Source organism: Hemitrygon akajei, chromosome 18 (genome assembly GCF_048418815.1).
Source record: "Hemitrygon akajei chromosome 18, sHemAka1.3, whole genome shotgun sequence".
Classification (NCBI taxonomy): Eukaryota; Metazoa; Chordata; class Chondrichthyes; order Myliobatiformes; family Dasyatidae; genus Hemitrygon; species Hemitrygon akajei.
The window spans coordinates 12,906,638-12,922,221 of record NC_133141.1 but is presented as its reverse complement, the minus strand read 5'-3'; the positions used below and the strand labels follow the sequence as shown (position 1 = coordinate 12,922,221).

Here is a 15,584-nt window from a genome sequence, read left to right as displayed (position 1 = left end):
GATTAGTCAGGGCTTGAAAGGTTACATGGAGAAGGCAGAATAGGGTTAGGAAGGATAATAAATCAGCCACCATGAAATGGTGAAGCAGACTCAAAGGGCAGAATGGCCTAATTCTGCTCCTGTGTCTTGTGGTCTTAATGCTCCAATTATGAAGATGCTTCTGATTCATGTTCCAGAAAGAGATTTGATGTGATGCTCTAAATGTAATAATTAAGTAGTACCAAGTCTTTTTCAGAGTGTAAAGGAAATGGGCAAGATCATTGGAAGATTAATGTTTGAGCATACTCTTAATTATTCCTTCGAGTTGAAAAATACTACGTTTTACTTTGCTACTTAAGACTGTGGGGCTTTCCTATTTGGAGTGAAAAATCCTTTACTCTTCACCCAAATGAAATGACTTCAATCGTTCCCACTCAAATGGGGTCTGGGCCCAAGAGATAGTTAAATAGTTTGAGACCCAAATGCCACTTCTCCCCAAATTCTGGTGACAACAGTAATTGTACTGTGTGTAAATATTTGAACTGTCCAATGTGTTCTTCTAGTCACAGCTGCTACATTGGTACACAGTGCTCCCAGGAGATCAAACCGCAATGGTCACTGCACAGATTGCACATTGACACATTGAACAGATTACCAGCTGTAATGAGATTTCAAAGAATGGAAATGTGACATTTTTATACAGAAGTACACGATATCACTGTCCATTGCATGACCAATCATTTACTAATCTCAATGTTAGCTTTCTCTACTTTTTGAAAAACTTGTATTCCAGAAAGTTTACAGTGCAGTTTACACTGTACTATGTGGCTGTACTAAAAGCTATTGTAGAGAAAACTCATGTCAATGTGCTGTAGTGGAACACTAAACTGGAATCATTGACACACTATTGCGCCTGACCCTGTGTCTCCCATAGTGGAGTAACACAATATTTTGAACCAAGCTGCTCTGAACAGTGCCTGTCTGTGCCTCAATTTTAGCTTGTTTTGACAAGTAATCACTCAATGTTACTCCCGGTCATTAGAAAACCTACAAGTGAAGGGGGGGGGGGGGGGACAGAAAGAGGAAGACAAGGATATTTATCATGTCTGGGACAAAATGTTACCTCCTTTCCTACTGTAGAATTGGAATGTGTCAGCAATTCTCAAGCTTCTAGAGTTATGAGGTATCTAGGAAGGAGCTAAAGAATGGCCTTGGGAGAGCTAGAAGGGGACATGAGAAGGTCTTGGCAAGTGGGATTAAGGAAAACTCAGGTGTACTACATGTATGTGAAGAACAGGAAGATGACTAGGCTGAAAGGTGTGTACTGTGTTGTAAGGCCCTATAAGTTTAAACCATCCCATTAATGGCCAAAAGGCAAGCTTTTCCCCATTCTTTGTTTGTAGTTCATATTCAAAGTTCACAAGATGCCAAACTCTGCATCTCTTTACATTGTCTATAACCAGTGTGAATAAATTAATAAGCCAAATCACTGAAGATGTAATTGTACTTATCAGCCATCACAGGACATCAGAAAGGTACACTAACTAATATTACTTTATTTAATATTTATAACATGACTAATCACAAGCTTAAGCATTGAATATTACATTAATTGCTTTACCCTATATTGAAATCCAGTTGTGATCATTGTATCTTGTTTAATAAGGCTCAGTCTCAGCTAGATCTTGCAGAGCTGTGTTTGTAGCCCTTGTGTGTATAGTATGGATTTGCAAAGTCGTAGTAAGTCCATATTTATTTGGTTATATTCAGCACTTTATATTCATCACTTTATATTCATCAACTAGGCATACAATGTTAAATCCTTTTTGTCACCTGGCTGTTTGAATCAGGATATTCTGCTTCTCTGGAAATGCTGTTGTGAAGTTGCTGTCTGTGATAGTTTTTTTTTAATTCTTCTTTCTCTCTTTCTGGCCCCCCCCCCCCCCCCAAATGATTGTCTGGTGGTCATCGTATTATGCTAACTTAACTAATCTTACACATGTTCTCTCTCTCCTATGCTGTTTGCTCTTTGTTCAAAGTTGATGTATTTTATAGTTTTAAATTCCACTATTATGACCATTTTGAGATTCTAAACTACTTTAAATCTACCATTTCTCCTCTCATTTGTAACTTCAAATTTATTTATTTTTTAAACCACTCTTCTTCTCTTCCCTGCTCTCCTCTTCCCCCTGCAGTGGGAAGGGAAGAAGCAGCATGGTTTTCCATCTTTTTATGACTGACACAGAAGTACATACTAAATGAGTAGCCTGACCACCTCCCACTTAGTTCTTGGTGCACAGTTGATGACTGGGATACCAAGTCATTGACCCCAGTTGGTCAAAGGCTTTCCCTGCTGTTTCTGTTGCAAGACTTTTCACATGGTCTGTTGCTTTACCCACTACTTTGAGGTCCTATTCAAACCAAGCTGAACAGGGCCCAGCTCTGATCTTGTAACACCTTAATTTATAGATCTTAAACTGGTTTTGAAGAACTAGTTGATTAATTGCTTTCTTGAATAGCTGTAGTATTGGAGCAAGGTGGGAGCATTGCTTGCTAAATTGTCTTGCTGCTCTGAGTCTACAAGCCCTAGAATTCAATTAACACAGCCCAGGGAAAGCTATTTGCGCTTGTTATTTCTTAATTTGTTTGATTAGGGCTATATGCACTGTTGAGAGTGGTTAAATTCTCTGTGATCATCTTGTAATTGCAGCAATTGTGCTTCTCTGAATTGATGAAAAATGCTAAGCAGTACAAAAGAACACCATTGAATTTAGCGCATTGTGCCTTCTCAATGTCCCAAAATGCTTTTCAGCCAATGAATTGCTTTTTTATTTTTAAAAATTGAGTTATGTAAACATGTAGCAGCCAATTTGCGCACAATAAAAAGTTAAAAACAATAAATAAAGAACAGCCAGATGATGCATCACTATTGCCCTTGGTAGAGAGAGGATTAATGACCCAAGTGCAGGCATTGTGTATGTTGTAGGAATAAACCTTGCTGCTCTTCAGATATGTTTGCAGCCATCAGTGTCCTCAATGCATCGCTATCCAGAAGATTGTATCTTGAACAATGGCTTGGCCAAGTTGATGTTTGCAATGCACAAGTAATACACAATATAACCAGCAAAGTGAGATTTTTAAAAAATATACTTGTACTGTGTGAGAATGAGCCATAAATGTGAAGCTTGGGCTGACTATTTACAGTAATTGCAAAGTCATAGTGTTCCAGTGAGGGGGTAAACCATGTGTGATGCTGAGCCAATACTTGACCACAAACGATTTTCACCATGTGAAAATGTAATTAAGTAGTGCAGAGACAAGGAACGATTGGATTGTGGTTACTTTACTTAGTGACATATTCAGAATGTAGGAGAGGGAGCAAACAAATCATACTGCTTCTCAACTCCCACTGATTCACGAAAGCTCTTCCTATGGTACAAAGTGCCCATTTCTTGTATAGTTGTCTTTGCCAATAGATTATTTGGTGTGTTTTTAAGATGCATCTCTTTTTCAATTTTTTTCTTGCCATATTTCCTTAATTCCTGAGGGAAATAAAACTTGAAAGGAAAAGTCTTTATTCTGAAAGCTAGCTATCAGTTTGGAGGTGCTTCCTAAGGTCCTGGTCTGGGTCTATTGAGGACTTTAGTGTGAACCATATGGAAGTAGAGTGCCATTTGTGTAACATGGGAATGCAAGTTTTTAAACTTTGGCTTTCATGATCCCCTCCTATCACTAATTAAGCACTGGAGTATGACAGAGCATCAACTTTCATAAAGGACCCACACCTACCCCCACCAGAGAAGGTTCAGTACTGTCTCCAGACTGCATCAAAATATTAGCTGCCTCATTTACACACTAGAAGGTCCAGGAATAAAAACCCCTCCAATTTGAATTGAGTATAAAGTACTTCTGCATTGGAGAACTTAATTTTAATCTTGTCACCTTCTGGAAATCTGAGGGTTACAGGAGAACAGATCAGTCCAGCAATACATTAACCTTATCCTGTAAATGTTATGTATGCACAAAGCATGGAATGGATGGCTAAATGCTTATTTGTAAAGGACACCGAGTGCATCTGTCACGGCCATAGGGAGAGCTTTCTCAGTAGTGCAACAAGTTGGTTACTCTGGCACAATCTACAATGTTAAACAAAAAATAATTTTCAAAATGGTGGAATCCTTTCACAATTCTCCACATTCACATCAATGTTAAAATAAATTATTAGTCACCATTTCTGCAATCTTGCATGGAGGATACTGTATATCCAGTAATCATAGGATGTAAACAGCAGCATTGATACACAAACCCGTATACGAATAAATCCTTACAATCCATCATACTCATCTAGAACCAGGTAAATCTTTCACACAAAGCAGTGATACAAGGCACTTTCCTCAGTCATGTGCACTTACTGAATAAAATGTCTGTGCTTGGTCCCACAATCATTAACTAAGGTTGCTGTATTTTGCCGAATTCAAATACTCTTGGGTTTGTGTGGGACTGTGGTTCACTTGGGGAATATCACCTTCCTTTTCTGAGAGGTCATTGACATGAAACATCAACTCCATTGTTCTGTCCAGCATACTCATTTTTAATTTCCTCTAATTATTTACATCAACTTCAGCAGGATATATCATCCTAGTCATTCTTCTTGCACTCCTTTTTTTAAAATATAAACTACTAAATAGGTTAATAGCGATGTTAGGTCTGGGCTTGTTGGCATTGTATTTGTCTGGACACATGCCTCACAACTGAATAGGTGGCAATCCTGTAGTACCTCATTCCTCTGGGTATGAATGAACTGTCCTAGTCCCATACTACTGGCTATTTGTGATTAGAATAAAGTGTGATAAAACAGGCTCCATATCTGCTTTAAACTGAACATCACCATGACTGGCCTACACTGCAAGAGATTGTGTCCCACTTCATGAATTTGCAAGTACTTTAATGTTCATAAAATACCAGTGTGACCCCATATAATTTAAACCTAATTTTCACCTTTTTTAAAATAAACTCCTCACCCAGCTACCCACAAATAATAATCCCCTCCCTGCTCTTGTTTGCAGTTTATGGAGGGATATTCTTCTCTTGGTATCTGTACACTGAGTCAAGTTGCCATTTTCTTTCTCTGTTCTTACTAGGCACATGTTGGGAAGCCAGAACAAGGCAGAGCTAGTCAGGATTAGAGCCCTCTGCTTCAGTGCAAGGAGAATGATGTGTGTCTGTAATCCAGCAACCACACTCACTGTAGTGTGACACCGTGGGCTTTAATGGCAATGAACAGTTCAAGTTTATTCTGAGTTATTTAGCTGTAGTATATTGGTGACTATTTGAGGACGTGTGGTAGCCACAGCAAGAAGTGTTTATCTTTGTCATAGTGCACTAGTAGCTTTTTTAATCTTCCTACCTCAGACAAAGGTAGTGAAAGGTGAGGGGGTCCAATTCCCCAACTTCAGGCTTGCCTCCAGCAGGGTCTCAGGAAGCAATCTGGCAAGAGAAGCCTGTTCACATAGCCTGGTTATGTTTTTGTACAATTCACAAGGGAAGAAATTATCTCCTGGGGTTGATGAGTGGTGACCTGGGCTGGGAACCCAGAATGACTTTTATTCCCCTCTCTCTCTCTCTCTCTCTCTCTCTCTCTCTCTCTCTAAAGGAGGGTTATAGTGAGTAAATTTCCCACCACCTGTAATACTTAGTTACTGAACTGAGCTAGGATCAAGCCTGGCAGCACAACATGACCCTGCTATTGTTCTTGAGGGGATTAATCCCTCTGAAAGCAGTTCTGTCAGTTATTATGTACTTTTCAGAGGGGACACACTTACTTACACTCAAGTCAACACATATAAAATTCTTGCCTGATTGTTATCACATTTATTTGGTTTATTAGAAAGGTTTCAACTGTTAGCTCTGGGTTTGTTTAGCTCTCCCTTGACCCTGAACCCCAGAGAATAGATTGGAAAAGGGGAAGTCCATTTACCTGCATCTTCTCAGTTTCTAAGGTTTCATTTCACAAAATATTTCCTGCTCAGTTTGTTTTCCTGGGTTTACAGCTCCCAATGCCTGAAATTTCCTGATCAATAGGCCACATTATTCTTTGGTTTATGAGAAGATGACCTCTCTTCCTTCCTCTATTCCCCTACCCCCCTTCCCCTCCATATGAGGAGAGGCCACATTCTTGCCCTGGAATTTGAAGCTAGGCTGGAGTCAAACGAGCCATCAGCTTCAACCTTTGAGGGCTGTACTCTAGGAGCAGAGAAAGGAGTGGGCTAGATCTGTCTGCATCGATCAGGCACTTCATGCCTGAGGACAGGGCAGTCTAGTGAGCAGGAACATTGTATACAATTTGCATTCAGCAACCCACAGTTCCCCACCCCTCCTGGGTATGAAATTGCCATGGCTAAATGCAGACTACCCAAGTTCAAGTCTAATCCAGAAAGGCACTATTTGCCTGCTATTCTCACAGTTCAACGCTTTGGTGAATATCTGTAACTGGCTTACAAATTGTGGTCGGACTGAAGCCAACACACAAGACCGTTCAAGGAAATGGGTGCAGAAATCTGTGTGTGCTTTATTCTGGGAACACCCCAGTCCTTGAACAAGAGTTTGAGAATGGGTCTGTCCTTTACCTACTGTCCCAGCTTTAGGCCTCTAGGCCTCACCCTTCCCACAGCCTAGTAATCTTTATTTTGAAAAAAGTTACATTGCACCTGCATCTTATTCTGCTGTAACCAGCAAAGGAAGATCAACCCCTAAGCTTTGCTTCCCCTCCATAGCTGGCTCACATGTACCTACTTTATTACCATGGAACAGATGTCCTTCATCCACCCAGCCACGGGACACGAGGCAAATCAGCTTCCAAGCCAAGCAGCAGGCAAAGCGGTGTGTTTCTAGATTTTTTTTAAAAAATATTTCATTTCAATAGCTGAGCCTCTTAATATTGTCAGGGAAGAGCTGAAGGGGCAAATATCCTTAATGCAGTCAGATCCCACTGCTCTAACAAGCTGTCTGATACTAGAGGACCATGGTTCAAAGTTCAAACTAAACATCTGGTTCATTGGTAGCAGATGTTTAAATTAATCCAGAGAAGGGACTCGTTAAGCAGTCTGTTTGCTCTAACGAGTGAGAGGTGGGGATCCAACTATATTGTATTTGGCAACTACCTCACTGATAATAATTCTTCTAAACACACTGCTTTCACTGCTGCAGGCACTAAATTACTAACTGTTCATCTCTGCAATTTATAAACTTCTTTAATCTTCCTATGCCACTGACTCAATAATTTCCTATTCTTAATTGGTGACTGAGATCCTAGGGTATGAGGATAGTTAAGCCATACTAGGTTATCTCACCATTGAAAAGTATAATACCAATTGGTACTGCAGCAGATGTACATCTCCCCTAAGGAAAATTCGGCCTAGTAAACAATTTTCATATGCCAATTCAGAACAGGCCAAGAGGGTATGACTGCTCTAATCCTGGAAAGGAGGTGGTTAATTATCAAGATGAAATGGCTCAAGTACAGTCCCTTTCTGAGACCTTTTCCTACTTTAAAACTGAACCTAGGCTGCAAGAGGGAAGGAGATAAACTTGCCTCTTTTATAATTCTGCAATTGAATTAAACACTTGACTCTATCCAAGGAGGCACAAGCCCATTGTATATGGCTAAGAAGTGGAGCTAGGTCATCTAGTGCTAGGTCATTTCAAAGTCTTTGAAGTTCCTCTTTAAGAATATTGAGCTATTACATTGATAGTATGCAAGGACTAGTTGAAGCATGAGAATTAAACAGAATCATACAAAGTGCTCTGGGGAAGGGCAGTGGAGGTTCAGGTCATGTTGATAGAGAGGCATCTCAGAATTCTTTGGTACCATTTTCTGAGGAGGATTGTCATCTCATGCTGAGCTGTGCAAATCCAATGAGTTTGGTTTCATCTGGGCTGTAGCCCTCACAGCCAGAGACCTGTGAGGAGAATGACGGGTGAAGAGTGAGCTTCCAGCTAATATTCCTTTCCATTCTTTACTGACCAGTCATCATGTAAAACTAGATGCCAATTGAAGGGGAGAGTGAGGAGCATTTGGTTACAATGGCCCGGATTGTAGAGTAGTAATGATGGTGAATCCAACAATGTTTGCCATCAATACTCTGTGAAACTGACAGCAATTTTGCGATTCCCATAGATACACAGTTTAAAGCAGAAGGCTCAAGATTTCTGTCACTCATTTGGCCCCGCACTCTATAGGCAACCTTGTCCAGAGTCAAAATCAATTTGTGTATTTGCAAACCAGCCTTGTTAAATACTGCAAAAAGGTTGTGCTTTGTTGCTGAAGTCTTTGTGAGTTTTCATGCCATACTAACCCATAATTACTGGTTAACAATCCTTGCCCTAACATTCTGGCAGTTGTAATTTCCTCAGTTTCCAAATAACAATTATTATGTTTAAAAATTAAATTCTTTGCTGTTGTTACATAAATATTTTTAATCCAAGGTGTATGTCCCAATCTTTGTGTTTTGGTTTGCTGCTGGTGACAATTCTTATACCTGGATCATCTGCCTGGCCAGCTTGACAGTACCAAAGCTGTCGAGTGCCCAGGAATCTCCTTGAGCAGATACCTGGTGCCAGCAGGAACTGAGCTTGCCAAAGTAGCATGCTTTGAAATCTGCAGTAAAGTGATGGTACTGTCTGACAATCACAAAAATCACTCTTTTAAAAAAAGAACTATTTCAGAATTCTGTGAGTGCGGATAAAGATCGGTCAGCGTGAAGAACTGAATTCTGTTTCAACACTCTTCATTCCAGGTGATTACCGTTTGGGTCACTCCTCTGGCTTTGCAGGTATGATCACCGATGACCACACACTGGGCATTATCCAAAGAGAAAAGCACATCAATTCAGAACCATTTTTAAGTTTACCTTAGGTAATGGTTAGATTTTACCAGCTTTAGAGGCTAAGCACATTTTGCTTTTTCAGGCTTCTTGGGGTTCTGGGGGTAGAATTTTGACGTATGCTGAAAATCTGGGGTTAAAATTGCCAAGTAAACAACCCAGTAGTTAAAGGGTAGGCACTTGGCATAATTCAACCACGTACCTTAGCTCCTGTTGTATCAAGATCCCATTTCCCTCACCCCTCCCCACCAATGCCAATGGCCTCATGACCTCAGATTTAGATGACTGCTGACCGGACTGAGGCTACTCAGCCATGCCAATTTTGAGTCTTCCAAGCAGTCAGGAGCTTATCATCCCAAAGCCTGAGCCCATTCTGATAACAGTATAAAGCATTTGGTGCTCAAGCCGTAGATTGATCTCTCCATGCCAGCACCAAGATTTCAATGAGACCTTCTGATATCTGATAAGCAGTGGGGTTTCTATCAATGCACAGATCAGGAAGTACAGGTACAGGAATTGAAGATAGTATCACAGCCAAGCAATTTCCAGAATTATGTGCAGAAATGGTGCAGGTAGCAAGAGGGGAGATTTGGGGAGTGAGTTCTCAAGGAAGGAGATGAATTACAGCTGAGAGAGGGCAGGAAGGTGGGGTGATATTGGCACAGAATCAAATGCAAAGCTGAATGTGACTGTGGGCTGGGCTTTCAAAGGGAATGTTGAAGTTCACAGAGCGGGGAAGGTTGGTAAGCACGGAGTAATGGGGCGGGGGGAGAGAACGACAGACTTGGAATCAACAATGTATGACTTTGGATCTCTGACAATTGACAAGAGCAACCCCGGAGTAAGAGACTGGGAGGGGGTAGGCTTTTCAAAGACACCAGGGCTGAGAAGGAGGAGGTGGACAATTTGGCCAAGGCCGGAATGTGTGGGTTTGGCATTGGTAGGGACACATGGTCTGAATCTCAGATGTTCCTGATGTTTGAGATGGAAACGTCAATGTGTTTCTCCTGGTTAGTGTTGGAGTTGACAAGTACGAAGAGCAGAGGAGCTGTCATTGAAAAGCCTCAAGTTGTCAATACCAGTGGCACAGTAGTGTAGCAGTTAGCGTAACAATATTACAATGTCAGCAGCCCAGGTTCAATTCTACCACCGTCTGTAAGGAGTTTGTATGTTCTCCCTGTGACTGTGTGGGTCTCCTCCAGATGCTCTGGTTTCCTCCCACATTCCAAAGCTGCACAGGTTAGTAGGTTAATTGGCCACATGGGTGTAATTGGACGGTGTGGCTCATTGGGGCAGAAGGGCCTGTTACTATGCTGTATCTCTAAATCTACCTCCCCTGCTAATCCATGAATAGCAGGAAAACATTAGCATAAGGAATTGCTTTAGATAACTGGGCCACAGTCAATGGACAATTGGGAAGAATTTTCCAGAATATGCAGCTCAAGACAATGCGCTGTAAAAAGATCAAATACTCTTTTGGGGATTTTAAGGTGGACTAGGTGTGGGCCCCAATCACAATCCTGCAGGACAATTCATTCTCCGATTTTAAATAACAGTTTGGCAAAGGAAGCAGTCGTTGGTGATCTATGAACCTCCACAAAACTGTTTAGGACAGCATTTTACATCTTTGTGCTTTTGAGAAGTACCTAGAGAGAGTTTGTCTCCTTACCAGCCGAAATGTGAGTGTCCTGTTTGAATGAGGGTCATCGATTAGTCTCTGCAGGTTGTTAGCCACTAAAAAACAGAAAACAAGGTTAGCAGAGAACAGGACTTTGTATCCTCCAGCTGTCCTCAAGCTAATGAATGGGATGGAGTGGGCCAAAGTTTTCAGTGAAGAAAAACTTGGGCCAGCAAAACTCCCCATGTCCCTTCAGGGGTCTGAGAGCATGGAAGCCCCAATGATGTCTGCAGCTCACTGTAGGCAGAGTAGATTATCGGTAAGTCATCTGCCTGTAATGGATAGCAATATTCACACTCAACTTGACAACACTTTGATAGTAAGTGAGAGTTATACATTCTGGAAACAGGTCCTTTGCTAACCAAGCTGTCTATCTGAGCCCGTCCCTTTTACCTGCATTTGGCCCATATCCCGATAGCCCTTTTCTATCCATGTACCTGTCCAAAAGCCTTTTACATATTGTAGCTGTGTGTCAAGTGAAGTTTACTGTCATATATTTGTACAAGTTCAGGTGCAATGAAAACTTGCTTGCAGCAGCACATGCAGAATATAACTTCCTCTGGCAACTAATTCTCTGCATGAAAAAGTTGCCTCCGAGTCCCTTTTTCAATTTTTCTCCTCAAACCCTAAGCCTACGCTTTCTGGTTTTAGACTCCCTTGCCCTGTGAAAAAAAAACGAAATTCACCTCTCATGATTTTATAAACCTCCATAAGGTCACCCCTCAACTTCCTACATTCCAGAGATAAGTTCCAACCCATATAGCTCCTAATAACTCAAGCCCTCTAGTCCCCGTAACATTCTTGTGAATATCTTCCGCACCCTTTCCAGCAAGGACATCCTTCCTGTAGCTGGGTGACCGGAATTGCACACAATACTCCACGTGCGGTTGTACAGTTGTAACATGACGTCTCAGCGCCTGTGCTCAGTGTTCTGACTGATGGAAGCCAGCTTGCCAAATGCCTTCTTAGCCACCATGTCTACCTGTGACACCACTACGACCTTCTCCAGGGCCCAGTCATGCCCTGGTTTAGTTAAGTTTATTGTCATTTAACTATATACACGTATACCACCAAATGAGACTATGTTTCTCCGGACCAGGGTATACAGTACAGTATCACACTAACTTAGGAAAGTAAGAATTAAATCTACAAATTAATTACACATAGATGAACAGTGTACAAACTAAATACTGTAGGGTACAGTACAAATTATCTGGTGACACTTCGAATACGATGCAGCAGGGAATTCAGAAGCCGAAAGGCCCTGGGGGAGGAAGTTGTTTCCCATCCTGACCGTTCTTGTCTTTGTGCATTGGAGTCTCCTGCCTGATGGTAGAGAGTCAGAGAGGATGATGGATGGATGGGACCCTTAATAATAATACCAAGGGCCCTGTGTACACAGCGCTCCTGATAAATGTCCTTGATGGATGGTGGGGAAACCCCCAAGATCCTCTCAGCCATTCTCACAGTCCTCTGTAGGGACTTGTGGTCCAATGCTCTGTTACTCCCATACCAGATGGAGATGCAACTTTTCAGGGTGCTCCCAATGGTGCTCCTGTAAAATTCAGTTAAGATGGGGGGGGGGTGGGGGGAGAGAGCCTCGCTTGCCTCAATCTGCTCAGGATGTGGAGACGCTGCTGTGCCGCCTTATTCAGGAAGGTGATATTAACGGACCAAGTGAGGCCATCCTTGATGTGAACTCTCACAAACTTGGTGGACTTAACTCTCTGTACGGAGGAGCCACGTATGCACAGAGGGGATGGTTCATCTGCAACTTCCTAAAATCCACCATCATTTCCTTGGTCTTCTTCACATTCAGACTTGGGTGGTTGTTATCATATCAGCTGCTCCACTTCCTCTCTGTACTCCAACTCCTGATCATTGCTGATGAGGCTTACTACGATCGTTGTGTCATCCGCAATCTTGATGACACGGTTTGAGCTGGATCCTGCGACAGAGTCGTGCGTCAGCAGTGTGAACAGCAGTGGGCTACCGCACACAGCCCTGGGGAGCACCAGTGCTCAGCGTAATGGGACTAGAGGTGTTGCTGCTCACATGGACTGACTGTAAAGAAGTCCAGTGTCCAGTTGCAGAAGGAGGCGTTGACAGTTTCCCCACCAGTTTCTGGGGTATGATGGTGTTTAATGCCAAACTGAAGTCTATAAACAGCAGTCTGGCAGATGAGACCCCATTTTCCAGGTGGGACAGGGCTGAGGCTATGGTATCATCAGTGGTTCAATTTGAGTGATAAGCAAACTGGAAAGGATCTAATGTAGCCGGGAAAAAGGTTTTAATTGTGCCCCATGACCAGCCGCTGAAAGCATTTCACAATGGTTGATGTTAATGCCACAGGACGATAATCCAATATGGTAACTAACCAAAATGCAAAACTTTGCACTTGTCCAAGTTGAATTCCATTTGTCATTCATTAGTCTATTTCCTAGTTCACCTAGATCCTGTTGTGATGTTGGATAAACCTTCACTGTTCCACTTACTTTGGTATGAGCTGCAAGCTTACAAACCATGTTAACATTGTCATCCATGTCATTAATATAGTGGATCCAGCACTGATCTGTGTGGAAGTGACATCAAACATTGGACAGTGATTCTCAGCAGACATCTACCTCATTTTCTGATCCACTCCCAGTCACTCCACCTGGACTCACTCAGGCTAATATCTTTTGCTTCATCAACATTTATTATCAAAGAATGGATAAATTATACACCTTGAAATTTCTTGCTTACAGGCAGCCACAAAACAAGAAACCTGAAGAACCCAATTTACAGAGAAGACGCAGAGAAAGAGGAAATTTAAAAAAAAAACACATATCATGCAAACGACAGCATTTCAAACCAGACTGAGTCCTTAGCTCTGCTCCCTGGAGTAGTAGGCCCAAGCCTCAATCTCAGTTCATCATATTAGTGAGGCAAAACACCATGAAACCCACAGAGACAACAGCCACCGGAGAGAGGAATGAACAATGCAGGAGAGTGAGTAAATTCTGCCCAACCATCGCCTCCACACTCCAGTCTATCTGGGCTGGCATTTAAATTGTCTAAGCACCCGGTACTGCCTCGCTCTAGGACCCGTTCATTGGATGTGGCTGTTGCTGAAAAGGCCTCTTTACTCTCAATCCCTAGTTAATAGGGTTGCCATGCAATCTCAGCTGAGAGTCCATCACCCACCATGGATCTGGAGCCACAATCCAGTCAACTTTCCCTCCCTACGGGGCCTTTGTAGAAGCCCTCAGGGTATCTGGTCTGCTAGCTTTATGGATACTATTACTGAATGTCAGTTTCTTTACCCAGATTATATAAAGAACAACTTACATTTCCTCCCCACTAATCACCCTCCTGGCACTTATCCCTGCAAGTGAGATAAGTACTACACCTGCCCATTCACCACCATTCAGGGCCACAAACTGTCCTTCCAAGTGAGGCAATACTTCATCCACAGGTCTGTTGGGGTCATCTACTGTATCCAGTGCTCCCAGTACAGCCTCTTCTACATCAGTGAAACCTGACATAAATTGGGGGCTGCTTAGTCGAGCACTTTTGCTCCATCTGAAACAGGCAGGATTTCTCATAGGCCCAATCATTTTAATTCCTCTGCCCATTCCTATTCCAACATGTTGGTGTCTATGGCCTCTTCTACTGCCACACTGAAGCCACATTCAGGCTGGAGGAGCAACTGTCTGGGTAGCCTCCAACCTTCCTTTTTTTCCCCCCATTTTCTAATCCCCATTCAGGTATCCCTCTCACCCCTTCTCCTTCCCTACTCATTTCGTCCCTCTGGTGCCCCTCCTCCTTCACCTTCTTTCACAATCCTCTGTTCTCTATCAGACTGCTGCTTCCTCAACCTCTTCCACCCATATCACCTTCCTGCTTCTTACTTAATCCCTCCGCCTCACCCACCTATCAGGCTTCACCTATCACCTGCCAGCTTGTACTCCTTCCTCTCATCCCCACCTTCTTATTCTGTCTTCTCTCCTTTCCAGTCCTGAAAAAGGGTCTCTGCCAGAAATATTAACTGCTTATTCCCCTCCATAGATGCTGCCTGACCTGCTAAGTTCCTCTAGTATCTTGTGTGTGTTCCTTAAGATCTCCAGCCTCTGCAAAATCTCTGGTGTTTATCATTTATATTTCCCACCTGCTGGGGTGGGATCTCAGCTCATTGTTTCTGAAATATCAACCCTCTGGATTATCCATTCAACTCAACTGGTATAAGTGAGAATCCGATGAATATCATTGAGGTGCTGACACTAACATTGCCCCGGCCATAACATTCAGCTGCAAGTTGAATATGTTGAAGCTCAGACTTACCGACCATCATGTCAAACTTGTCCACTAAGCCTGCAGAAACGAGCTCCTGAGAAACACCAACTGCAGAGTCTACAAGGACAGACATTTGAAATCAGTTCTAGCATAAACAATCCTGTGTTAATTAGCTTCTGCCCAGAAACACAAACCAGGACAACAGCAGTCTGAAATCTAAGCATAACAACCATTGGATTTTCTCTCTGTACATTAGACATCAAGGTCAAGGATACTTCTGGTCCTTCTACATTTACCGCAAACTTTTCTTGAGGTTGTCCTCTGCTCCTCTCTATACTAGTTTGCTACTTGTTGTAGTCCCAGTCAGCCACCCCATCAATAACCAAGACAATGCACAGCTGATTTAGGATTAGTGTGGGCAGAGGGAGATGCTGTTCTAAAATTGGCTGCTAATCAGCACTGAATTTTGATCCAGTTCTCCAGCAGTTAATTACTAATTTTGTAAATAAGACAGTGGGAACTTACCCCTCCCTGGAGTGAACTCAAATCTGATGTCATTCAATTCCCTTCGTAAATTCCTGTGCAAACAGTTAACACAGAAGCCTGGAGTAACCAATCCAGCAAATTTTTTTAGCACAGCCTTCACTTCAGATATTATACATTTGAAAATTGTCCCCTTTTCCCAGTTCCCCTATTGATGTCTTTCACACTTGCATAAACATTAGCCCACTCAGAGCGGACTGGGTGGTCCTGCCCTTCACATGCACCAT

At 42.4% G+C, this 15,584-nt stretch overlaps 1 protein-coding gene across 1 annotated transcript in view; it reads right to left on the bottom strand.

Annotated features, from left to right (window-relative positions):
- Nucleotides 1-3,306: 3,306 nt before the first annotated feature.
- The window catches only part of LOC140741103 (STE20/SPS1-related proline-alanine-rich protein kinase-like), a 64,441-nt gene continuing 52,163 nt past the window's right edge, over nt 3,307-15,584 (bottom strand). The window contains exons 14-17 of the mRNA XM_073070853.1: nt 15,340-15,392; nt 14,863-14,931; nt 10,531-10,595; nt 3,307-7,937 (exon numbers count right to left, since the gene is read on the bottom strand). Of these exons, the coding sequence (XP_072926954.1) occupies nt 7,866-7,937; nt 10,531-10,595; nt 14,863-14,931; nt 15,340-15,392 (259 nt within the window). The 3' untranslated portion in view covers nt 3,307-7,865. The remainder of the gene's footprint in view (nt 7,938-10,530; nt 10,596-14,862; nt 14,932-15,339; nt 15,393-15,584) is intronic.